The 26,607-nt window shown below is 40.1% G+C and overlaps 1 protein-coding gene across 2 annotated transcripts; it reads right to left on the reverse strand.

Annotated features, from left to right (window-relative positions):
* Positions 1-784: 784 nt before the first annotated feature.
* Positions 785-26,206, reverse strand: Metap2 (methionyl aminopeptidase 2). Of its 2 annotated transcripts, none has more exons than XM_027392643.2 (11): positions 26,002-26,206; positions 24,171-24,275; positions 17,802-17,867; positions 17,205-17,307; positions 9,303-9,464; positions 8,264-8,445; positions 7,042-7,136; positions 3,305-3,401; positions 2,381-2,484; positions 1,809-1,924; positions 785-1,463 (listed from the first exon to the last, which is right to left on the reverse strand). In XM_027392643.2, exons 1-11 carry the CDS (start codon positions 26,150-26,152, stop codon positions 1,211-1,213), a joined length of 1,434 nt encoding a protein of 477 aa, XP_027248444.1. In that variant the 5' UTR covers positions 26,153-26,206; the 3' UTR covers positions 785-1,210. The 2 variants fall into 2 exon arrangements, with proteins under 2 accessions (XP_027248444.1, XP_027248443.1); XM_027392642.2 differs by having other exon boundaries at positions 24,171-24,278.
* Between the last annotated feature and the right edge of the window lie 401 nt (positions 26,207-26,607).

Consider the following 26,607-nt stretch of genomic DNA (forward strand, 5'->3'; position numbering starts at 1 on the left):
GACTTTATTAAAAAAAAACAAAAAAAAAAAAAACAAAAAACCTCATTTCAGGAGAGAGGAGCTTGAGACAGGGTTTCTCTGTGTAGCCCTGGAACTTGGTCTGTAGACCAGGCCTATGCCTCCCTACTGGTGGGATTAAAGGTGTGTGCCACCACTGCCCAGCTCAAGTAATTTGTGACATTAAGATCCTTAACTTGTTAAGGGCCATGAATGTTGAGTATCTGGTCCAATTTCAAGTTAACTTTTCTAATCAGAACAATCTCCAAATTTTTTTTGCTTGTGTTTTAATTTTTTTTTGGGGGGGGGGAGGAGGCGGGTTTCGAGACATGGTTTCTCTGTGGCTTTGGAGGCTGGAACTAGCTCTTGTAGACCAGTCTGGTCTCGAACTCACAGAGATCCACCTGTCTCTGCCTCCCAAGTGCTGGGATTAAAGGCGTGCGCCACCAATGCCAGGCTGTGGCTTTAATGTTTTTGTTTTCTAGTATGTGACTACATATCCTATAAACATGACCACTGGGTTAAGGGACTTTTATTACATCAAGGTTTTTAAAATTGGCACAATGTTTTCCCATAACAAGAAAAAAAGACTGTTAAATATGCTTCTACAGAAAAAGCAAAACATTCTTAAGAAGTGTACTTATTTCTGCCCACTTAGTACACATGAAGACCTTGTGGCCACCTTGCCTAAAGAAAGTCTATTCCAGATAAGTCTAGAGTCCAGATAAAGAACACTATCTATACTTTAGCGACTCTCTGCTTAGAATTACAACCACAGACATGAAGATGTAGCTCTCCGATCTGAAAATGTCTTTATTTAGAAAATGGACTCCAGGAAGGTTAAAAAGCAACACCAGAGGGCGCAGGTGCAGAACTGGATGTAGTCATTCAGAGCATTCAAGGAAGAACATGGCAATATAAATATCCAAAAGCATCTCTTAGGTCTTCAGAACAAAATGTGTAAGGAATTCTTAACTAGTGAACAGTGCAGCAGTTCCTAGACGGGAGAGACACTTAACATTAAAGTCCTGAAAGCCTTTTCCTTGGTTAATTACATGGAGACAGTTTGCCTTTGATCAAACTCCTTGAAACATGGATAAAGGTATTACACAGGTCCACTGTTAAAACAGACAACATGTTGCAAATTACTTGTGGTATAATGTATTCCAACAAAGCTTAGAAAATAAAGACGTGGAGTTGGCTTTGGACTAGTTTAATAGTCATCTCCTCTGCTGACGACTTCTTTACAGGTTGGACGCAACAGAATGGTATGTTCAAACTGTGCCGTGTATGATCCTTTAATGTCACACAGTGGTGGATATGGGTCTACTATGCCCAAGTCACACAGATTCTTCAGAGCCATTAAGTATTTACTTTCTCCCAAGCGATCAAGCCATCTGCGGCAGAAGGCAAGGGTGCCAAAGTTTTCATTGATGACATTTAACAAGTGTTTTGTTCTTGGAAGCCTAAGAGGAAAAAAGTTAAGATTAATAGCTGACAAAGGGGTAACTAACCAATTTCCCCCATTATAAAAGTCAAATCTTAGCTGTGTCTGCATCTGGAACCTGAGTTCAAAAACACCATTCTTTTACTGATAATAACTGAAATATATAAGGGCCCAAAGATGTAGGTGAGTATGAACCTGCTGAAGATCACATGAAGTGTGCTAAATTCCTAGATGAGTATTATGGTCATTCCTTTTATACAACAAGCGCAAAGACTGTCACCATGAAAGCCTGAATCCATCCTATAATGACTGCCATATGTTAACCTGGAAGAATGCTCATTAGTTATAAAATCAAATCTCTCACCTTATTGGCACATGTCCCACATCGAAGTTTTTCATGTAGTGTGAGCATTCCATGTCGTCATGAACGACACCTTTTCCTGTGCTACCAAAGGTTTCAATGGCATACACCTCTCCTTCCTTCAAAAACACCACAAGGATCAAAGGGAGAAAACAGTTCAGAACTAATCAACTTCCCAAGAAATAAAACAGCAACATGAAACATGCTTCTCAAATTCTTCTCAGCCTGGCTACCCGTCTGCTCAGCCAGTATCTCTTATCACAATTCACAGGGTCACTGCTGTACCCCAGTGCTCCCTCAGACAGCAGCTTTTAAGACAGTCTTAATACATACCCATTGAACACTGAGTAAACAGTACAGCCCCAGTCTTCATAAGCACTGCAGTTTCTCCCAAGGTCAGTATGAATATGGTAAGCTTATTTTTGTTCAGTATTTAGATAGGAATCTTAATTTTAGAAAAAAGAACAATGGCTTTCCACAGAAGTCTAAGTGTGTTTGGAGGGGTGGGGGTGGACAGTGATAGTTTATCTTCCTAGCATGCCCAATGCCCTTCTTAGCAAGGGTGACTCACATACCTCCATTCTTGTAGCCTCCCCTCCTTTCACAATGGGCACTGTTTTTCCAGCGTGGATCCTATAAGGCCCAATCGAATGTCCATTTAGATTACGGATGGGTTTCACTGTCATAATAAAGAAACAAATGTTGTTTAGGATCTCAAGGATAAACAGATTCCTAGCTTTTTGGTAGAGAGTTTAGAGTTAAGCTTTTACACCAAAAAAAAAGATATGAGCCAGAGTGGTGGCGCACACCTTTAAATCTCAGCACTTGGGAGGCAGAGGCAGGTAGATCTCTTGAATTCAAAGCTAGCCCAGTCTATACCTAATGAGTTCTAGGTCAGCCAGGTCTACACAGTGAGTCCCTGTTCTCAAAACACACACACAAACCCAATGCTCTCATAAGATAAAGTAAAAAGCAGTTTGTTTTATTAAGTGTCAAAGAGGGCTCAAAAGCATACTGCTCTTGAAAAGAACCAAAGTTAATTCCCAGCACCCATGTCAGGTGGCTCACAACCACCTCAAATTCCAGCTCCAGAAGATCCAATGCCTTCTGGCCTCCATGAGCACCTATCTATACTCATCTGCTAGATGACCTGGAGTTGAGGATGGACTGAGAGATGGATGGGGGAGCACCAGAACACACGGGTGACTGGCTCTATGACAACCCTAAAGTAGCAGCAGAAGGAGACGAGACGGAATTAAATAACTGGCCTCCAAGTTCTGACTGTGACTCAAACAAGCAGGAGAATCACCAATGAATGGGACTCTGGTTTCTCTCTCATTCTTAACGCCCCCAAAAGCCCAGGTCAAATTTGGACACCATAGGATAAATTTCCCTGACATCTTAGCTACTCATTAGCTTAGAAAGTTCCCAGAGAGCTTCCACAATACTAGTTCTGCACACTCAATATCTGACCGAAGACTCCTTTGAAAGGACCATACCTTGGTAAGTCTTCCCATCTATTTCTACTTCGTAGGATTCCATAACTTCTTGAATGGCTTCACCAACATCACAAAGGCGAACATCAATCCCAGCACACTAAAAATAATGTATATTTTATTTTTTAAGTGCAACTTTTACAATGGCTTTATATTTTCCAATAAAGGACAATCAGAAAGACAAATCTGTATATTAAAAAAATTATATAAAACTTTGTGAAGGATGTTAAAATAATAACACACAAGATAAGACCTGATACTTTTGCCTGTAAGATTAGGCATGTAGTTAGTTCACTTGGAGAAATGTAAGGAATATAATGAATAACAATGGGGTGGTGGCAGCTGGAGAGATGGGTCAGAGTACTTGTTCCTATTACAGAGGATACCTTGTTTGGTAAGCAGAACCCAGATGATGTGGTGCACTTAAATAATGCAGGCAAAATTCTCATGCACATAAAAACGTTTAAAAATACTTATACTTGGGAATCTCTGCTTAGACAAAATTGCACTAGCAGAATGTGATGTAGTAGTAGGAATCTTGGAGTCATCTTAAAACTAACTCATCAGGTGGTAAAGTTAGCCCAATGAATCCTGTCCTTGAGCACAGTGGCAGTGTTCCAACCACAATGGCGGTGCACGCCTGTAGTTCTGTATACTCAGAAGACGGACGTTCTCAAGAAAGAAAGCCTGAGCCCAAGTTAGAGGCAGCCAAAACAACATAGTGTGTGTGTTTCTCTGTCTCTCTCTCATGCATGCACACGAACACACAATTTATTCCTGGAATACAGGGGCAGTTCAACAATTCATCAATACTAACACACATTATCAGGGAAAGGCACAAATCATTTCAATTGGATTTACATTTAGAATATACTTCTCAATATAAAGACTCACTTTAAGAATAGAAAAACTACCCTAAAAATAACAAAAGCTAGAGGAGAAACCTACAGAAAATATGGCTGCTGAAAGCATTTACTCTAAGGTCAGAACAAGGTAAAAGATAACTACACCTTGCTGGTTTAACATATGATTGAGGGCTGGAGAGCTGACTCAGAGGTTAAGAGCACTTGCTGCTCTTCCAGAGGTCCTGAGTTCAATTCCCAGCAACCACATGGTGCCTCACAACCATCTGTAATGAGATGCAGGCATAGATGTAGGCAGAGCACTGTATACATAATAAAAAAATCGATCTTAAAAAACAAAAGGGCTGGAGAGATGGCTCAGAGGTTAAGAGCACTAACTGTTCTTCCAGAGGTCCTGAGTTCAGTTCCCAGCAAGCACATGGTGGCTCACAACCATCTATAATGAGATCTGGTGCCCTCTTCTGGTGTGCAGATATACATGGAAGCAGAATGTTATATGCATAATAAATATTTAAAAAAACAAAACAAAACATATGACTGGATGTTCTGGCCAGAACAATTAAACAAGAATACAAACAGTTGGGCTGGAGAGATGGCTCAGAGGTTAAGAGCACTGACTGTTCTTCCAGAGGTCCTGAGTTCAATTCCCAGCAACCACATGGTGGCTCACAACCATCTATAATGAGATCTGGTGCCCTCTTCTGGTGTGCAGATATACATGGAAGCAGAATGTTATATGCATAATAAATATTTAAAAAAACAAAACAAAACATATGACTGGATGTTCTGGCCAGAACAATTAAACAAGAATACAAACAGTTGGGCTGGAGAGATGGCTCAGAGGTTAAGAGCACTGACTGTTCTTCCAGAGGTCCTGAGTTCAATTCCCAGCAACCACATGGTGGCTCACAACCATCCGTTATGAGATCTGGTGCCCTCTTCTGGTGTGCAGATATACATGGAAGCAGAATGTTGTATACATAATAAATAAATTAATTAAAAAAAAAAAGAATACAAACAGTTGCATCCAAACTGAAAAGGAAGAGAGAACAAACAAAAACCCAACTGTCTCAACAGGTGACAAGTTATCTCTAAAGATTATACAACCGGGGCTGGAGAGGCCCAGCAGTTAAGAGCACTGGGCTAAGCACAGTGAAGAGTCTTCCACAGCACTCAGGTTTGGCTCCCAGCACCCACATGGTGGCTTACAACCATCTGTTACTCCAATTCCAGGGGTTCCAGCTTCTTCTGGCCTCCAAGGGCACTGTATACACATAGTTCATAGACATTCATACAGGCAAAATACCCACATATCTACTCCCTCCAAAATCCCAAAGCCTAATGTGAGACACACAACTGTAAACCTCTCACAGCAAATAGTCAAAAGCTTCATGCTACTGGATCTGACAGTGATTATATAACAAAGGCACAGGCAAAAAAGAAAAAAAATAAAACTCTACTTCATATAGCGAGAACATTCCGTGTGGCAAACATACAGTATCAACACAACAAAAAGGCAACTTTAGATAGAAAATACTGGCAAATCATGTGCTGGATACAGGACTGAAATCCATAATATACAGAGAACGTCTGAAACTCAGCAATTAAACAAAGTACTTGATGTATATATGTGGATACAATATAGCATACAGAAAAGAGAACAAAAACCCCTAAATACTAGAGAATAAGAAAAACTGAATACAAATAGGAACACAAGTTATATCCCCTTAAAAGAGAATTTAAAAGGCAATTGTTTTTCTAGTTCTAAACAGACTTTTCATTTTTGGTGGTGGAAAGTACACAAAAATGTGTTCAATAGCTTAAATATAAAACTCCAATGAGAAGCCCCTTTCTGCATCCTTTCTGAATGGCTACTCTAACTGTATAGAACTTAATCGAGTTGGATAATGTTCGAGTCTCCTTAATTTCAGTGTGATGATTTTTTTATTTGCAACTTAAAAAAAAAAAAAAAAAAAAAAAAAAACAGGCCAGTGGTTAATCCCAACACTCAGGAGGCTCCTCACACTCATTAGGAAACTGCAAGTCAAAATTTACAGAGACACCATCTCACCCCCATTAGGATGACCACAAAAATGAATGAATGAACGAACGAATGAACAAATGAACGAACAAACGCACACATTAGAAAACAAGTGAGTGATAAAGGCTGGGTGGTAGCACACACCTTTAATCCCAGCATTCAGGAGGCAGAGGCTGGGGGATCTCTCTGAGTTCAGGCCCGTCTGGTCTACAGGGCTAGTTCAGGACACCCTGAGAGAAACCCTGTCTCAAAAAAACCAAAAGAAAAGAAGAGAGACAGACAGACACAATGTGAGGGGAAGCTGAGTGCTTCAGGGTTCCACCAGAAAGGAAAGGATGAATCTGTGGAGCATTTGGGAGGCTCTGGGAGACAATGGAAATACTGATAACTACTGCACTGTGTGGCAGACACGTGCCATTCTGTATTTGTCAAACTGAGAGTGACCCTAATGCAAACTGTGGACTTCAGACGGTTATGAAGCAATGCTGATGACTTTAGTAAATAGAGACACTGACAGTGGAAAAGTAATGTGCACCAACAGGGCTTATATGGGAATTTCCCTATCTTCTGCTCAATTTTACTGTGAAAATAAAACTCTTCTAAAAATAAAACACATCAACAAAAAAGGAACAACAACAACAAAAAACCCAGCTAATTTTAAAGGCAAAAATAAATCCAAATTGTTTAGTAACCATAACTACTTCAGGGTTCCTAGTATAGGACAGGAGCTAAGGCCAATAAGTTACATAAATCACCTCAAGTACCACACAGATCTTAAAACAACCTATGAAGAGTACTCAAAATTGGGTTGTCATATATTCCTATAATCCACATACCTTTATTCCAGTATTAGTAGCATCTTTTACAGCTTTTAATAATATATCATATTTGGGATTAAAAGTGACAGTAAAAGCACAATCAATTATTCTACCTGAAAGAGAAAAAAAAATCATCTTTAAACTTACTGAACTATTAACAGATGTATTTGCTTTACAGCACTTACTTGACTAACCCTGTGAGTTACAAGGAGAAATGATGGCTCAGAGGAAAGCAGCATTTCAAGTCCCCAGAGATTATTTAGAATCAAAAAGGCAAAAAGTAGCAACTATCCAGTTCAGAATAAAATTCGTAATTATGATTACTATACAGTTCTCAATTCAGTGCTCTCCCAAGCAAACCAGTAAACAGAATAAAAACACCGAGGAAATACAGCAGCAATACAGACAGAGAACAATAAATAACCACAAAGCACTAAACAGTGTCACTCATCCAATTTAGCAAAATATTCAAAACTCACTTCCTTGACTGTTAAGTGATATATACAAAAGGTATGTTAGTGCTATGAAGTTTAGGGAAATTTAGAAAAACAAATTTTTTAATTATACACTGACTAAACAAAGCTCTACAAATACTATTTTGTTAATCTTTGAAAAAAATGAGGCCCCAGCCTTTCCAGCCTGGCCTCAACTCATTAATAGCACAGGGATATCCCTGAGCTACTTCCTAAGTGCTGCAATTATAGGCATGCATGGTCATGGCCATTTTTTATAAGACATGTTTCACTGTGTAGCTCTGGCTGTTCAGGAACTTGCTATGTAGATCAGACAGGCTTTGAGCTCACAGATATCCACCAGCCTCTGCCTCCTAAGTGCTGGGATTAAAGGCACTGTGCCACTATGCCTGGTGTCCAGATTTTTCTCTCTCCCTAAATGTGACATTAGGAACTAAATGTCAGACTATTGAGCTATATACCCAGCCCTAGCAAAATATTTTATATGTGAGTAAAACAACAACCTGAAAAAAAAAAAACAAAAAAAACCCAATGACCTGAATGGGAAAAAATGTACAGTCATCTATGAAAGCAAAATAGATGTCAATTATCCAATAGTTTCCAGTTTAACCTAAAGCAACATAAAATTCTGCCTCAATATAGGTTCCAGAAAGGGAGACAGGAACAAAATGTGGAGATTCAGTTGCAAGAGCTCCATCTAACACATGCAAAGGCATCCCTACTAGCCCAGGGGGCAGAGCTGAGTGGAAGATGGCATCCAGACTCACCACTTATGTGTGTTCCAAAGTCTATCTTGCAGATGTCATCATACTGTAAGACTGTTGTGTCTCCAGCATTGGGCGTGTAATGTGCAGCACAGTTGTTGAGAGAACACCCAGTGGGAAACGCCAGGCCTGCATTTAACCCATTCTCTTTTATTAGTTTTCGAGAACAGTCTTCCAACTTCTCACTAAAGGAAAAGGGGATTGTTTTTAGACTCACACCTTATAGTCAATCCTCTCAATCTCAAAAGTTTACTAAACCCTGGTTCCTTTCTGAATATTTACAACAGCTCTCCAATGAAGCACAATCAGCCCATCGTGAAAGACAAGGAAATCAACTCCATCACAAACTCAAGAGGACAGTCTACTCAGAACTCCAGTTACCAGGGATCAAGGTCCCACTTACACCAAATTTAAGAGCTGCATATCACGTGTACACACAATTTTAACTTTTAAGTATATGGGTGTTTTGCCTGCATATATGCAAGCACATATAAAAGAACAAGCCTAATGTGCAAATGTGTACATGCTTCACAGATATATAAGAACTCAGGAGACATTTATATAATCCCACACTTGAAATTAAAAATTTAGTAGCATGGGAGCTGGAGAGCGGGCTCAGAGGTTAAGAGCACTGGCTGTTCTTTCAGAGGTCCTGAGTTCAATTCCCAGCAACCACATGATGGCCCACAACCATCTGTAATGACATCTGGTGCCCTCTTCTGACTTGCAGGGATACATGCCAGCAGCACACTGTATACATAATAAATAAATCTTTTTAAAAAATTAGTAGCAAAGGACTAATAACAGACAAACACTATTAACTAGGGAGCTAGTTAATACTAAAACGAACACCTTCCCTTGCCCTCTTAAAAAGACAGGGTCTCACAAAATAGCCCTAGCAGGCTTGGAATTCACCATGCAGGGTTAGGGTTAGAGTTAGGGTTAGGGTTAGGCTGACTTCAAACTCAAAAGATCCACCTGCCTCTACCTCCCGTTTGTAGGATTAAAAGTGTATACCACCTTGGCCAGTCAGTCCTCTTACCAGATCTCTATCATTGTCATCCCAGGCTTGATCCAGCTCATAACATATTTTCTAACTTGTCGATGTGCTTCTGCGGCTTCTCGGAAGTCATTCCAAATCTCTTCACTAGCCTGATCTAATGCTTTCTTTTCTTCACTTGTAGTTCTCCAAGCAGCTGTTCGCCTTTGAAATAGCCATAGTATAATAAGTCATTTGAAAAAACTTCACTAGAGTATTAAAAGCTGGAGATAAAAAAAATACATCAAGCAATATAAAGCCTTATCAAGTTTCTATATATTTAACAATTTTTTTTAAATATTAAAGCCACATGCTTGCAATTAATACAATTTACATGAAACCCCTCTTATTCTTACAGGGAAACAAAACGCTAAAGTTGAGATTTCATTCATACTCAGAGGGATTAATTTCCTACTACCAAAAAATGACAGATATCAGAAATGGAGGAAAGCGTGTGTTTGTTGGTAGATTATCCTTATACTTGAGGACAAACATACACAAGCCTTCAGTACAACTAACAGGTAAGCAGAACTTTCCCCATCAGTATCTGGGGAACTGGTTCCAAAAACCCTTCTAATCCCTACCATTCTGTGGACAGCAAGACTGCTCAAATCCCTGGTATCAAATGGTATTGTACTCATACCCTGCTATGAATCCTCTCCACATCGGTTAAAACTCCTAGCTCAAAGTAATGCTGTCACAGCAAGAAGTTGTATTGCTTTAAGGTCTAACAGTCACAAAAAACGTCTGCACAAGCTAGGTGTGAGGCTCACACCTGTAATCCCAGCCCTCCATAGGCTGAGACAGGAGGATTACCACAAATCTGAGACCAGTCAAAAACAAACAAACAAACAAAAAGCCTACTTAAAGATACTATGTGCTAGATGAGATGCATCTGTGTGGGAGGGATGCTCTTGAAACACTATCTTTGTGTAGGTTTTCAGAGCCTTTGCTCCTGCCAATCAATGGTTCTCCCCTATTCTGAGGAAATAGGTTACAATTTTCACATATTCTTTCTGGTTTTTGAGACAGGGTCTCAGCTATGTAGCCCTGGCTGCTCTGAAATATGCTATGTAGGTCAGCCTGGTCTACAGAGCAAGTTCCAAGACAGCTAGGATTATAAAAAGAAAATGTGCCCCCCACACACAACAAAATAAACATATAAATAATGAAAGTGTTTTAACTGCATGTATGTCTCTGTACCTGTGTGCCTGGTACCCAGAGGCCAAAAGAGGGTATCAGATTCTATGAATCTGGAGTTACAGACAGTTGTAAGCTGCCATATGGGTGCTGTGAATTAAACCTGGGTCCCATGGAAGAGCAGCCAGGGAATGCTCTTAACCATTGACACATCTTTCCTCTCCAGTTTTACATTTTTGACTTAACTCATATCTGTCTCTAAACCAGTGATTCAGCAAACTAGTCTGCAGATAAATCCACTTGGTGCCCCTTTTGTAAATAAAACTGTACTGCAACACAACTATACATATTTGTTCTATGGCTTCATTTGTGTGCTGAGTGTGTGCATGTGTTAAGCCAGAGGTCAACATGAGGCATCTTCCTCTATGGCCTTCTACATTGGGTGTTGAGACAGGGTCTCTCACTAGACCTGGGATTATGGGCACATACCAAGTTTAGCTTTCATGTGGCACTCAGGATCCACATTCACGTCCTCATGCCTGTGTGATCTGACTATAGGCCTTGCATACACTAAGGAAAAGAGCACAGCCACTCCTCTACAGTGTCCTTCATAGTACAACAGTAACAAGGCCTAATGCACAACTGATCTAAAATATAGGGTTCTATATCAATGCCCCCAAATGCTTTGCCTCTTTGTAACATGGTCAGGCTTATCACTTCCTACTGTTGCTGTTACTACTGTAAATCAACATCTAGCACCTCAAACTTCCTACAAATGTCCAAAGAAAAGGTCTACTTGACACAAGGATACCGCACTTTAGTACAACAGACTTCTTAATTCGTTTTTCTGTTTGGAAATGTATGATCTACCCACTAGTATAACCAAATAAAACTACATTAACTTAAAGTCAGGTTTTGAACAGGAAATGATTATAGAGTATGTAACTTCATCTTTGGTAATTCCTCAAATTCCAACACTCTTGTCTCTTCCTCCCAAAACAGACGTTTACCACCATGCCCGGTTTGATACATGTAAGGGTCACACCCAGGAATTTGTGCATCTGAGGCAAACTTTCTACCAACTGAGCTACATCCACTCTCAACCCCATTTTTCAAAAATATTTTGCCATTTTATCTGTAGATAAGCAAAAATCAAAAGACCAAAGGTAGAAAAGAAAAAAACACAAAAACCCCAGGAGTAGTGGTGCCTGCCTTTAATCCTAGTACTTAGAAGGCAGAGGCAGGAGGATCTCTGTGAGTTTGAGACCAGCTAAACAGTGAGTTCCTGGACAGCCAGAACTATATAGTAAGACCCCAAGCCTCAAATAAAACAAACAAACAAACAAATAAAAACAAAAGATCAAAGGTGTCTAAATACTAATTTGAAGTATTGAGAATTTTGTTGTTATTGTTTAAAACAGGAAGGTTTCACTATGTATCTCTGGCTGGTCTCAACTTATATCTACCTGCCTCTACTCCCTAGTGGTGGGATTAAAGGTGTGTGTAAGACCTCTGGCATTATTTGAGTGCAGTATTCAAAAAAAAAAAAAAAAAAAAAAACCCAATTTCATTTGCTTTTAAAAGCATATATGTATGCTTTAAAATGTATGCCTTTAACCTCAAAGAGATTAAAATATAAAAGTCAAGTAAAAATAACTTTCTCTGAAAATTGGTCAAGAGCAAAACACATTTTAAATCTTCAACTAGGAATAAACCATAATTGATTCCTGCTTGGTAAGAAAAGACTCATCTGAAAAAATAGAATAAATGTAGAGGGGATGATGTAACTAAAAACTACTTTGTAGTTTCCAATGAAATAACTGATAGAACAAAAATTACTAGATATTAAAATAATTAAGTGAAAAGTGGTTGAAGTAAAAGGATAGCTATGCCAATGGTTCAAAGGATCACAGGTCACTTGAGAATTCCTTTTTTTCTTAAAAAAGAAAGATCTGCCTGGTATTAGGTCACACTACATATTTAATCATAACACGAGGCAGGTAGATTCTGAGTGAGCTCAAGGTCAGCCTGGTTTGTGTAGTGAATTTCCAGCTAGTCAGCTACACAGCGAGACCCTGTCTCAACGACAAACATACATCAAAACCCAGAGAGAGAGATGGGGGGAGGGGAGGCAAGGATAGAGGGAGGGAGGAAAAGGCTGAGGTTGAAGAGATGGCCCAGTGGGTAATGTGCTTACTATGGAAGCATCAGGACCTGAGTTTGGATCCCCAGCATTCACATAAAAGCCAAGAGTGGGGTATGCATCTGTTACCTAAAGTAATGGGGTATGTTACTCAAGTAATGGGGGTATGCATCTGTTACTCAAGTAATGGGGTATGCATCTGTTACCTAAAGTGATGGGGTATGCATCTGTTACTCAAGTGATGGGGGTATGCATCTGTTACTCAAGTGATGAGGGTATGCATCTGTTACTCAAGTGATGGGGGTATGCATCTGTTACTCAAGTGATGGGGTATGCATCTGTTACCTAAAGTGATGGGGTATGCATCTGTTACTCAAGTGGGGTAGAGTAATGAAAACAGTGCATGGGGCTGGCTGGCAAGCTCCAGTCAGTGAGAAAGAGACCTCATCTCAAAAAGTCATGCATAGAGCCACAGGGGAAGGCAGGCAGCAGATATTGACCTTCGCTCTCCACTCATGCACACCTGCTTACATTTGCACATGCACATTCACACAATGAGAGAGAGAGAGAGAGAGAGAGAGAGAGAGAGAGAGAGAGAGAGAGAGAGATATGAATGTCATCACATTAAGTGTTCAAACTCAAACTCAACAGACTAACAGGTCAGCCTGACAATACTTCTACTATAATAGAGTATGATGTGGCCTAAAAGTTTATGATATAGCCCTATCAGAAATGTTCACTCCAAATATAATCTAAACTTATCTAATTACAGTTTCCAGACATAACCAACATTTACTACCACAGGGAAATCTACAAATGTCTACATTCTACAAATGTCTAATTTGTTAAAGGAGTAAAATGGAGGAAAAACAAAAAGGGCAAGGATTCTAAACACACAGTATGTATTTATATAACGTGGGGAATCACTGACAGAATCCTTAGAAGTGAACATTCAGAGACTGCATTTATGAGGTGCTGTGCAAAATCATTAGGTCAAATATCTAGCACTTATCTTTAAATAATTCAATGAAAGAAAGACAAGTGTGTGTGAACACCATCAAAAAACCAGAGATAAAGCATATAGGAAAAGTGAAGACTGTTCAGCATCAGCTGTGACTTTATCACAGCACCTCAGTGCCCACTCATGCACTATGGTTCCCAGGTGTTTCTTTACCATTTATTATACTTATTTGTGTGTAGAGTGTGTGGGTACACACATGCCATGACATACGTGGAAGTTACAGAACAATGTTCAGGAGTAATTCTCTCCTTCTACCACGAGGGGTCTAGGAATGAATTCAGGTCATTAGGTTTGGCAACAGGTGCCTTTATGTGTCTTTTGGACATGTTCCTAGGTATTTATAACGCACATTCATATCAAGAGGCTTTTGAAGAAGAAACACTGAGTGCCTGGAGAGGTTTTTATTTGTTGGCAGAATCAAGGACATTATTTTCTTCACTTTATCAATATATATTGCTTGTAAAAATAACAGCTGTCCCTCAAAATTGCTCATGAAATTAAGAAAGAGGAATAACAAAATTCAGAAATCAGAATCATAGAAAATCTAAATTTTAACTCCAGTTCCATGCTGGCAAAATATTCAAACATATAAAAAAAACAAAAATAATCTTTTAAAAAATTAGTTTCAAAAAATAAGGACTTATATATAGGTTAGCAGTAGATGTATGAAAGTTAATGTAGCGGTTAAGAGCACTGACTGCTCTTCCAGAGGTCCTGAGTTCAATTCCCAGCAACCATGTGGTAGCTCACAACCATCTGATGCTATCTTCTGGCCTGCAGGGACACATGCAGGCATAACTGTATACATAATAAAAAAATAAATCTTAACAAAAAAGTGTGAGCAACAGAGTTCATGCCTCTAATACAAGCACTCAAGATGCAGAGGCAGGAGGGTCAGGAGCTACAAAGTGAGCTACTGTCTAAAAAATAGGGACAACAAGATGGCTCATGGGGTAAAGATGCTTGCCACCACACCTTATGATCTGAGTTCAATCGCCAGAACTTACATGGTGGAAGGACAGAATCAATTCCCAGAAATTATTCTCTGAACACCCCCCACACAAGCCCTGGTACACAGGAGACCTGCCTCTCCCCTCCCCCTACCAATGCAAAACAAAAACAAAAAAGCCAATTAACTAAAAGATGATCAAAATCACTAGCAGTATAATTTTTATGAACTAAAATATTGTTTAATTCTATAATCCCACTCTTTGAAAATTATTTCATAGTAAAAATATCGGCACATAAAATACTCTACCTATTTACCCCAAATAGTTTATTATAAAAGGTAATAGTGGCAAAAAACATAGGAGACAAAGTAAATGCTCATCAATTAGAAAAACAAGAGAAAAAAAATATGATATACTTATACCACAAAATACCAAAGCCATTCAAAAGAATAACAAACAGAGTTATTCTTCTAATTTGGAGGGACTTCCAAGAGGTAATAACTAAATGAGAAAATGTGGAAAAAAATGCTTATGATTCCATTTTTATAAAATAAATGAGCAAAAACTCCCCTCCTATAAACACACACAAAAGCACACATATATGAGCATAGAAAAATATGGAAGGCTACCTGCTAGGTGGTTATACATGGGTCTGGAAGGAAGGGAAAGAAGAGGGAACAAGCAAAATAAAAAAATAATTAAAAGATTATATATGAAAATAAATGTGATCACATCATACGTACTATGAGAGTTTATGTAATTAATGTAAATTCCACATATTTATGACATTTTAAGGTAGGGATAGTAATAGACGAATTCAAAGAAAAAGTATGTCATAAAATTTCAGAATTTTACAGATTCCCTAATATTCATATCTGGGACTGAGGGAGGTGAAATTTTAGTTAACACTGTTCATTTCTATGTTTATAGGCCAATGAAACAATGCTACAGTAGAAGCTTTCTTAACCAATTATTCCATGAACTATACTCAGCAATGCTCTTGGTTCCTTCCTGAAGGCACACATGGTATCCAAACACACATGGCCAGCAGGCTGCTGTCCTGACAGAGCAGTAACTTATCTAGTGCTGACAATGCATCTGCTCCTTGTCTAGGAGCTCGGCGTCTATCTATCATTACTTCAGTGCAGTCCTGTGCAGGACTGCACAGGAAGAGGAAATAAAAGCATAGACCTAAGTTAACTGCTTGTGTCATAAAGCCAATTAAAGCGTTAAGAGTGAGATTCAAATGCCACAATGTGTTCTCAGTTTCCATCTTCAATCAACCCATGAAACACCCTTAGAGAACACTTCAACATTATCAGCTGAGTTTGCTCCCAAGTCTCCTGAGTCATCCATGTTATTGTAGTCATGTAACTTACTATGTCATGTAAAATGAAGTTTCTATGAACTACTCCAGAAAGTTTCAATCAAAGACAAATCATTTTAAGAAAAATTCTGCCGGGGCTAGAGAGATGATTTGGCAAATAAGGGCATTTGCTGTTGTTTGCAGAGGACTAAGGTAAGTTCCTAGCACCCACATGGAGGCTCACAACCATCTGTAATTTCAGTTTCAAGGGACCCAAAGCCCTCTTCTGACTTCCACAAGCACCAGCATGCATGTGGTACATATACACACACAAAGGCAAAATACTCATACACATAAAATAAACACATCATTGAAAGTTTTCTTTTTCTTTTTTGTTTTTGTCAAATTAAGTACAGATAACTGTTAGGAGCAAGCAGGATGACAAAGCAGGTAAATTACTTGCCATGGGAGCCTAACAACTCAAGTTCCATCTCTGGAACCCACATAAATATAAAGAGACAGCTGACTCCACAACTGTACACACACACACACACACACACACACACACACACACACACATTTTTTTAATTTAAACTAGAAAGAGGTGGGGGAGTTCAGGAGATGATTCAGTGGGTAAAATGCTAAGTCAAATTTGAGGACCTGAGTTGAGATCCCCAACAACCAAGAAAAAAAGCCCTGTATGATGGTGTGTGCCTCTAAACCCCAGCGCTGCAGGTGGCAAACAGGCAGACCCCAGAGGATCACTGGTCACCCACAATAGCCAAAACAGCAAGTTCTAGGTTCAGTGAGAGACAGACAGACAGACAGACAGACAGACAGACAGACAGACAGACAGACACACACACACACACACACACACACACACCCTACCCATCTCCACATGAACTTTAAATGTTTACAGGGAAAAATGCTGCACACAGCACACATCAACTCGAAGGTAACTTTACTTTGCTGATCTTCCCAGAAACACAAAATGATTTCTTTAATAGGCAAAGCATTATGAACACTTTATGGAGAAGAAACTGCAATCTAACGAAATCCATGCTGAAGGATGGATTCCAAGACTACAAGGGAAAACAAGCAACTTTACCCTTATCTGTGAAGACTTCGATTTTTAACACCTACCCTAACATGCTTTTTGGATTAACCAACTTGTTACGGGGTCCCAATTATTTTGGATAAGAAGGCTTCTACTGTATTTTCTTTGTTAACAATCCACAACTTTTAATGAAATTGTGGAGTAAATTTCTAAGCAAAGCTAAATTGGCTTTACTGCTAAGCTACAGTAGTCAGAGGCAAATGGGAAGCTAGTTACGATTCTTACCCATCTTGTGTGGGTGGGTATTCACACTCTTGTCCTTTGGGAAACACACCATTAGGATACAGGTCACATATTGGAACTGAGGGAGGGTCTGTTTGAACCTTTGCTGTGAGATACAAATATTCAGTTATACTATCTACAAAAACAGTGTAGCAGAAACATATTAGAAATAGTACAATATGCAAGTTGTTGATAAAACCTCACCATATTCACACTTTAAATTACAGAATTTCTCATTAGCCATTTATGCAAAATCTAGTCATTTCAAAGTTAGTAGATACAAAAACCATGTTCTTCCTGTTGCTCTATAGTGGCACTACTTACACCATTCTTTGCAGAATTAGTTAATTCTACAAAGTATATACATTTAAAATTATATAAATTTTAAGAAATCATCCTTAACTCGCAATTAAAGTCAAACATCATACTAACATTCCTGAGAATAATGGCTAAAAAAATGCCAATAAGACCATTAAATAAATCATGATTATTAGTTTCACTAAATCCAAACCCTTGTCTATTTCACTGACATGCACTATGATCTAAGCAAGTTCTAGCTCTGCCCTAAGCCTGTGGTTAACAAGACTCCAAGACACTAACGTCCTCTCTTCTTCTTCTTCTTTTTCTTCTTCTTCCCAGCTGCACCGTCACCATCACCATCTCCATCTGAGAAAAAAATTCAAACACTCATTCAACTGCAGAGAAATGAAGCAAGTACATAAGCAAGTAGTGTGCACCCACTAACACATACAACTCCTCTTAGTAACTAACACTGATGTCCTTCAGCATTCTTACAAGTTTTTTTCATGCTTTTAGAATTAAGCATCAGATGTGACATTAAACACTAGCACCTTTTACTTTGAATTACTTTAATAACTGTTGAATAAAATACATATTTTCTAAATTAACTTTATCGTGTGTGTGTGTGTGTGTGTGTGTGTGTGTGTGTGTGTGTGTGTGTGTGTGTGTGTGTGTCTACCACATCCACTTATAGAGGTCAGCTTCCCTGGGTCTGAAGACATAAGCAGTTATGAGCCACCCAATGTGGATCATTGGAAACAATTTCTGATGTTCTACAAAAGCTACCTCTCCAGCCAGAATGAAAATATTTTAAAGAATAAATATGGTATCAATCCCCTCCAAAAAAGCTAGACAAGTAACTGTCATTAGGTTAATAATAGTAACAGTCCAATAACTTCATCTAAAACAACGTTACAGACCCTTTGTATTACATACATGTATTTCAACAGGCAATCCTTTAATACCAACACTCAGGGGGCAGTAGACCTCTATCTCAATTATTTTACTTCAAATCACCAAACCAACCTATTTGCTTGAACAGTCCTGAATGGTGAATAATGTAAGCTGATGCTTAGCTAATGAGGGAGTGATACTGGGATACAGTGTTTTACAAGGTCTGTTTTTGAATAGTTATCCGAGAAAGAGTTCTGGATCAAACTGTATCCAAAAGTGAATATGCATAAGAACATCCTGTAGGTACACAGGTTTCAGAGTCTCAAAAGGCCATATGGCCATATATGTTCATGCCAATAATTTCAGCATCTGGAAGGCTGGGGTAGAATTAAGTTAAATGACCAGTTTTCTTTTTGATGCATACCCCTTTAAATCCTAGGTTCATAACAGAATCATTAAAAAAAAATTATTTCTACTCTACAGTTTTCTAATTAATCACACAAAAAGTCATAATCATTGGCTTATAATGAATGATTCCTTATCTATGTGGGGGCTATTTCAAAGACCAATTATACCAGTGTTGTTAACTAGTTTATCGTTTTCTTTTACTTAAAGGGAAGCAGTTTAAAAGGGAAGTTTATAATTTGTTATGTTCAATTACATGACATTAGTAGGCCTATTACACAGAATACGGTAAACACAATATTGATTGAAATGCCCAACTTGAAAATACCTTAGAATACACATTTTTTGATGTTTCCCAACACATCATATGTAACATCCATCATTCTATTAACAGTGTATTTGTTAGGTGCCAAGCAATAGGCACAGAAGTAAGCAAGACAGTTTTTCTTTTTTCACATATGTTGGTATTTTTGCCTTCATGTATGTCTGTGTAAAGATGTGGGATCCCCTGCACTGGAGTCACAGACAGTTGTGAGCTGCCACATAGGTGCTGAGAATCAAACCTGGTTCCTAAGGAAGAGCAGTCAGCACTCTCAACTACTGAGCCATCTTTCCAGCCTTGCAAGACAGTTTTTTCTCTGGGAAAACACTTAGTGTCTAGTATCTGACTTCAAACACTAACCTAAAGCAAAGACTTCAAGATGCATAAGCAATTTTAAAAATAACTAAAAATCTATCCAGCTGTGTGAACTTGGATGTTATTTAAACTTCTTTCTTCAGGGACTTCTTAAATGTCCTCCTTTGAATAAAAAGATCTTTCTTTGATTTCTGACATCCCTTGGAAGCTAAGTGCCTTAACTCAATGCTCCACGTGTGATCAGTAAAAATAGCTGATAACAGGATGCCACCAAAGCCAGATCTGAATACTGATATACGCTTAAAGGTCTAAGCATCTTAACAGACTGAAATTTACATTTTCAAAAGTTGTTTTTCCTTGCTGGTATCCCAAGATATTCTTGGTAGACAAAGACTGTTTCATCATTAATACTATATACTCAACTCAGCGGTTATTTGTTGAACTGACACTGATGTCCATACGTAAAAACAGAACTTCAGGAGCTAGCTAGTACAGATGTACTCAGCAGAGTACACTTGCTCAGCATGAACTAAGATCAAGTTAAGAACAGAAAAGGTTCAGGCAGAGGAGAAATTCTAGGTTATCCTTAGCTACACAGCATGTTTGAGGCCAGCCTGGGCTACAAGAGACCCTGTCTCAGAAAAATTAATGCAATCTTTACTTTCTTTACTTTACTTTTAAAGATGGTTTAATTTATGGAGAGGACACAAAAAACACCACCTAGATGAGGACATAAAATCCATTGTCATCAAAATTAAACTTGTTTGTACTGCAAATGATGCCATCAGCAAGTGGAACAGTCACCACAAAGGAGAAAACATCTGTAAAACATGCATCCAGCACACACAAAGAACAATTACAGCTCAGAGACAGTTAAAATAGGAACCAAGACTATGAAAAGCACTTCAAAATGATGCATGCAAAGCAATAAGATCATGACAGTACACTCATATCACTGTGGAACTGCAAACTACAGTGACTAACAATTACAGAGGCTGTAATTCAAAGACCAGCAGTTACCAATTTCTTACAAGACTGCTAACAATGGAGTACTCACTGATGACATGAACAACACACTTAGAAAAACTGTTTGTCGCCCCCCCCCCCCCCGCCCCCCTTCCAGCTGAGTCTCACTATGATGCTCTGACTATCCTGGAACTCACTAACTATGTAGACCAGACAGGCCTTGAACTTCCAGAGAGCTGACTGCCTAAAGGCAGTCACAACATAAGGTTTGACAGTTTCTTATGAAGCATAGTACTAAGTGTTATGAGGTAGCTTCCAAAGAGAGATAGAGCAAAGAGCCTTTCTAGTATCTCATATTATGTATACATGTGCATGTGACCATGAATCCTACTCCCAGGTATTTACCCAGGGAAATGAAACCACATCTACAGAAAGACATGTATATAAATGACTAGATAAACATTCACAACAGACAAAAAACGGCAGTCTTCAACGAGTAAATGGACAAGGAAATTCTGGTATAACACTCAGCAATAAAAATGCATTAATATTTCCTAAAATGGAACATTAACAACTTGATGACTGTCAAAACTATTAAGCAGGGGCTAGGGATATATCCCATTAGGTAAGAAAGTTTGCTGCACAAGGGTGAGGACCTGAGTTCAAATTCCCATCATCCATTTAAAAGTTGGGCATAGTTCCATGTGCCCATAACAATCCCAACTCTGTGGGATTGACAGGTAGATCATGGGTGCTCCAGCAAGCCTCAGTAAGGAAGTGGGCTTTAGGTTCAGTTAAGACCCTAACTCAAGAGAATGAGGCAGAGTGAGAAAGGCAAACACTCATTGTCCTCCTCTAGCCTCCACACCCACACCCCCCCACACAACCCCCCCCACACACATGACAGTAAGACAAACAACAAAAAGCTGAACATGAATAACTGCATTCATGATACTCCAGGAAAGACAACACTGTATGCAGAAACAGATTAGAGAAGCCAAGGGGAAGGATTTGGAGCAAATAACCACATACTAACACAGATACCAGGCAAATGTTTTGTGTGGGTGAGAACAGTAATGAAAACAGACTACAGGTCAGTAAGATGACTAAGTGGGTAGAGGTGCCTGCCACCAACCAGATGACTTGAATTCAATCCCCCAAACCCACAGGGTAGAAAAGAGAATCTATCCTCTGATCCACACCCACACACAACATTTTAAATATAAGTAGCCTATATATTTTATATTTTGTTGTTGACAACAGTCACACAATTACACATTTTTCTATACCCACCAATCTATATACGTAAAGGAATAAACATTATTTTGGATAACTCATTGGTTTCTAAGCCCAACTTGAAGCTTACTGATGCCCGTCCCATGAGAGCATGCCTCTCAAAAAGGATCTCCTTTCCAGACAGAGAAAAGGGGGGAAACACAAGAAAAAGCACCTGGTGAGGGTACCAGCTCTTGCTCCATATATGTGAGATGCCTAGTCAGCCTACAGAAGGAAAAGCAAAGCTTACAGAGGATGCTCCTGTTGGACGGAAGAAGTGAAAGAACCTGCCTGAGCGGGAATCCTCCCAATAAACATGCTCTGGATAAAAAGCAAATACTGACTGAAGCCAGGCAGGACAATGCATACCTGTTAAACCAGCACTCAAGAGGCTGAGCTAGGAAGATTTTGAGGCCAAAGCCAACCTTGGTCCACACAACAAGATCTGTCTCAAATAGAAGAAAAAAAAAATTTAATAAATTACCTCTGGCACAACACCAGATGGCCACAGGATCAACTTCTCACACTGGCATTCAACAATTTCAAATTCAATACACCTAAAATGAAATTATTTGCTTTCTTGCCTGCAATCACCCTTCCTCAATCTCTAAGGAACTCTATCCCCCAACCCCCCACCCCAAAGAAACTCTATCCCTAACTTCATTATTTCAATATCCTGCCACCCAAACTCAAACCCCTGGAATGGACTAAGGCCTATCTCCCTGCTCCCCAGACTGAAAGTCTCAATTATTGCTCCATTAAACTCTTCTTTCCATTCCTATCTACAACAGCAAGTTTAAATATTCATTACCACAAACACAGCCAATTGCTAAGTGGTCTCAAAAATGATATGTTTTCCCCTAGGCTCTCTCAAAGAATCTTCTCATTTGCACTATTCCCAAAGTAACCCCTACTTAAATACCTGGTCTTTCCCATTTGGACTGTTTGATTGCTTTTTCTTTCCTCTTCTATTTGAGACAAGGCCTCACTATATAGCCCTGGCCTAGAACTTGCTATGGTAGACCAGGCAAGCCTCAAAAGAGATGTGCCTGATTCTGCCTTTTAATCAAGTCCCAAGTGTTTCCAACAATAGTTCCTTCATTCAGCTACTCCAAAACACATCTCCACTTTCCAAACCTAATTTGCATTGAACTGTAACATGCACTGAGTGCCTTTTCACCTCTAGGTTATGTCTCTCAACCACACCAAACAGTTTTTAAAATTAATTCTGAAACACCCTCTATTTATTCTACCCCCCCCAAAGCTTATTCTTAACAACAAAGAAACCAGCCATGGTGTCTATACCTATATTACTAGAAGGGGAGAAGCCACACAGAACACCATTGTATTACCTACAGTTTGCAAATCCTTTTCTTGTTCAAAGCTCAAAATACATCTATAATCTAAAGCAAGATAGAACAGAGGTCCGCTAAGGAAGAGCTAATGGCTTCTTGAAGGCAGCGAACCTATCTTTCTAAAGGAAAAGCAACTACACAAACTACCTTATCCAGTTAGTAGTTGAAGCATAACCATAGGATGACAGTCCTTAAGGTACAGCAACTGATGCTGGCAGTAGACAACCAAAAACCCAAAGAACAGGAAAGCCCCATTTACTCCTGTGCCAAAATAGGATGGAAAGCAGTAACGGGTTTCCTAAACTCCTCTCCTCCACTGTTTTACTGACAGTATCCAGTATTAGAATTCTGGCAACTTCTGACTTAAAATAAATCTATAGTAGCCACATACACTTAAGTTTAGAAACATTCCAGTATGCACACCTGAGAATGAAGAAAGCCAATTTTGGTACTGACAAGAAAAGGGACAGTCTTTGGACAAAATACTGAATTTCAAACTTTGTTACTATTTTACATACATCAGTCGTGCTGTAACTACCACCACCAGTGTCTACTTCAGCTGGTTTCGTGAGATTAAAGAGAAGGCATATGAAAGTATCCTAGATAGCACACAGTAGCAGTTCAGTAAATATTACAATCAACAGCTTCTAATTTTATCATACTCACCCAGTACTTGGTCTTCTGCCAAGCACACATCTAAAAGTTGAAATCTTGCTATCTAAGCAGGTATTCAACACAGTCAAGGAACTCCTAATAAACACCCTTTCCTTTTTATTTGTGATGTTAATTAAATTTTAACGAGTCAAATGTTAAACAATTACTAGATGGTCAAATAAGCATTACCAGATGGTCAATTAAGGTCCTATTTTTCAGGGCTGGAGAGATGGCTCAGCAGTTGAGAGCATTGGATGCTCTTATAGAAGACCCATGTTTAGTTCTTAGCACACACACCAGGCAGCTCAGAACTACCTGTAACCCCAGTTCCAGGTATCCAACACACTATTCTGGCCTCTTAAGGTACTGGCATGTGGTACACTTACATGCAGGCACTTGACAGACACATAAAACGAAAATAATCTTTGGAAAATGTATTACATTTTCTGTCTTTTCTAACCAAAGATCAAATTAGCTGTTTACCTTCATCATCATCATCTCTCTCTTTCTCATCCAGTGCTTGTCTTTCCAACTGTCCTGCTATCTCATCCACTGAGGCGCCTGACTCTTTATCAGGTTCTTGTTGCACTGCTGTTCAAACAAAACAGGATTAATCAAATGTAATAAAGGACTTTCCCACACCTGAATATATCCTAATGATCCCGCAGGAAACAAAACAGAAACATCATTATTAATATAATTTGTTAAACTATGCAGGGAAAAAACTCCCATATCTAAGTAGTACTATCCACTCAATTCATTCTAGAAAAATCTTACACATGACAGCACCTACAGGATAAATGGAAATGGAAGTTGGTCCCTATTCTTATTCAGTTTAACCTTAAAGAATGCTTAAGAATTAGATGGCAATAAATATTTTAATTACTAAATAGGCAATACATGCTGAAGGCCTTAGGAAGAAGAGGTTTTGTTACATACCAGTTGGACAAAAATCGAAATTACGAGAAAAAGATAGTCCATTGTTAAAATACAAGTTCTTAAACATCTAGCACAAATAAAGTAATTACAATCCAGTTGTAGTAGCAATATGTGTACACAGATAAATACACTCTGGCACGTTGGTTACTGAAGGAGGATTCCCACTGAGAGAGACAACTGTTACAAAATATTAGGAGGCAGGCAGGCAGATCTCTGTGAACTGGAGGCCCTATCTACTGGTGAAGGGGTGGAGTTCCAGAACAGCCAGGGCTGCATAGTGAGAAACCCTGTCTCAAAAAATTAAAAGTGGCTGGGCAGTGGTGACCCAGGTCTTTAATCCCAGCACTTGGGAGGCAGAAGCAGGCAGATGGTTGTGAGCTCGAGGTCAGCCTGGTCTACACAGCGAGTTCCACGACAGCCAAGGCTACACACACAGAGAAACACTGTCTCAAAAAACAAACCCTAAAAACCAAGGACACAACTTTTCCGCTTTCATTCCCATCTAACCACCAAATTTCTGAAATGTGGCTAAGTCCTCTCCAACTTCTTTTAATTCAAACCCCGTTTTTCTCTCAAACAGTTGTGTACTGAAATGAAGGAACTTGTGAAAACAAAAACTTCTCAAGATAAAACAAGTTCTAGAGTCCAACTATAAGCATGTAGCAGTTTAACTCGCCTTGCCTGGGGACTTAGGTATTGCCAGTTGAGAAAATCCATCCATGGTCACAGAATAACCTGTCTATACTTCACGCAAGTTGCATCAAAATTCCTGCAAGCCCTGCAGCTTGAATATGCCGTTAAGATTAAGCCCGTGAAAATTAGCACCACCACCGCCAGTGACATGAGCTGTCCGTAAGGACATACGCCCATAGATACACACTCCAAACCCGCAGTCCACAGCTAAAACCCTGGTGTAAATGAGGATGAAGTGCTCGGAGGACGTACAGTCCCCGCAATATGTTCGACTACCCCACCCCCACCCTCCACGAAAATGGGTAGGTCCAGTAACCAGGCCTCAACTCGGGTCAGAAGAGATTTTGAGGCGGCGCCCAAACCGCGTGGAAGATGGTGGAGCTGACGCCCGTGCACGTTTCAGGTCCGTGGCACGGTCTGCGTGGGAGCCGAGTGCGCGTCCGTGACCCCCCCCCCCCAGTGCTGGCCCTCGGGAAGGGGGCACTCTCATCCTCCCGCGACACCCTTCCCCGTCCCCGAGGAGCCGCGGCGGCACGGGAGGCCGGCCGCGCCATTCGGTCAGGCCTGGGGATTAACGAAGGCCAGGGCTCCGGGATCCCGGCGCCCCGGTCACCCGTGCCGGGCCCGAGCCAAGTCGTCCGGCCCTTCCTGGCAGGCACTGCGAAAAACATGACTCCTTTACCTGACACAGCCCCTTTGCCCTTCTTCTTCTTCCGTCTCTTCTTCTTGGCAGCTTCCTCAGCCGTGCTGGACGTCCCCTCCTCCCTGTCGTCCGGATCGAGGTCGCCATTCAGGTGGCTCCCAAAGGACGCTGCCTCCTCCACGCCCGCCATGTTGCCCGAGAGAGCGAGCGACGGAGTGAGAGCGAGTGGCGAGGACCCGCTCCTTCTTCACCCACCTCCTCCAGCGACGCCGGAAGTCGTTCTCGATGGTCGGGACGCAGGGAATGCTGGGACGACGGAGGACTCCGCCGCACGCGGCCCGAGCGCCCGCCCCCTCGTCTGGCTCGGCTCCGCCAGCGCCCTACCTGACGCCTCTGGGGTCCCGATCCTAGGACATCCCCTGCGCGCATCTTCCGGGATGTTCCAGGTTTTTAAAAACCCTAAAGGAAGCGACGAGGGGCGTTTGAAAGATGTGCTCACTGTACACATTCCTGATGACTCAAAGACTGCATTAAATTCACTGTCACAGCCCACGAGGACGCTGTCGAGAAGCTGGGGGTAATTTTGGCAGCCCGAATCCCGCCTCTCTTGGATTTACTCCAAACCCCAGAAGATTCAAGATAGGA

The sequence above is a fragment of the Cricetulus griseus genome, assembly GCF_003668045.3.
Source record: "Cricetulus griseus strain 17A/GY chromosome 1 unlocalized genomic scaffold, alternate assembly CriGri-PICRH-1.0 chr1_0, whole genome shotgun sequence".
NCBI lineage: Eukaryota > Metazoa > Chordata > Mammalia > Rodentia > Cricetidae > Cricetulus > Cricetulus griseus.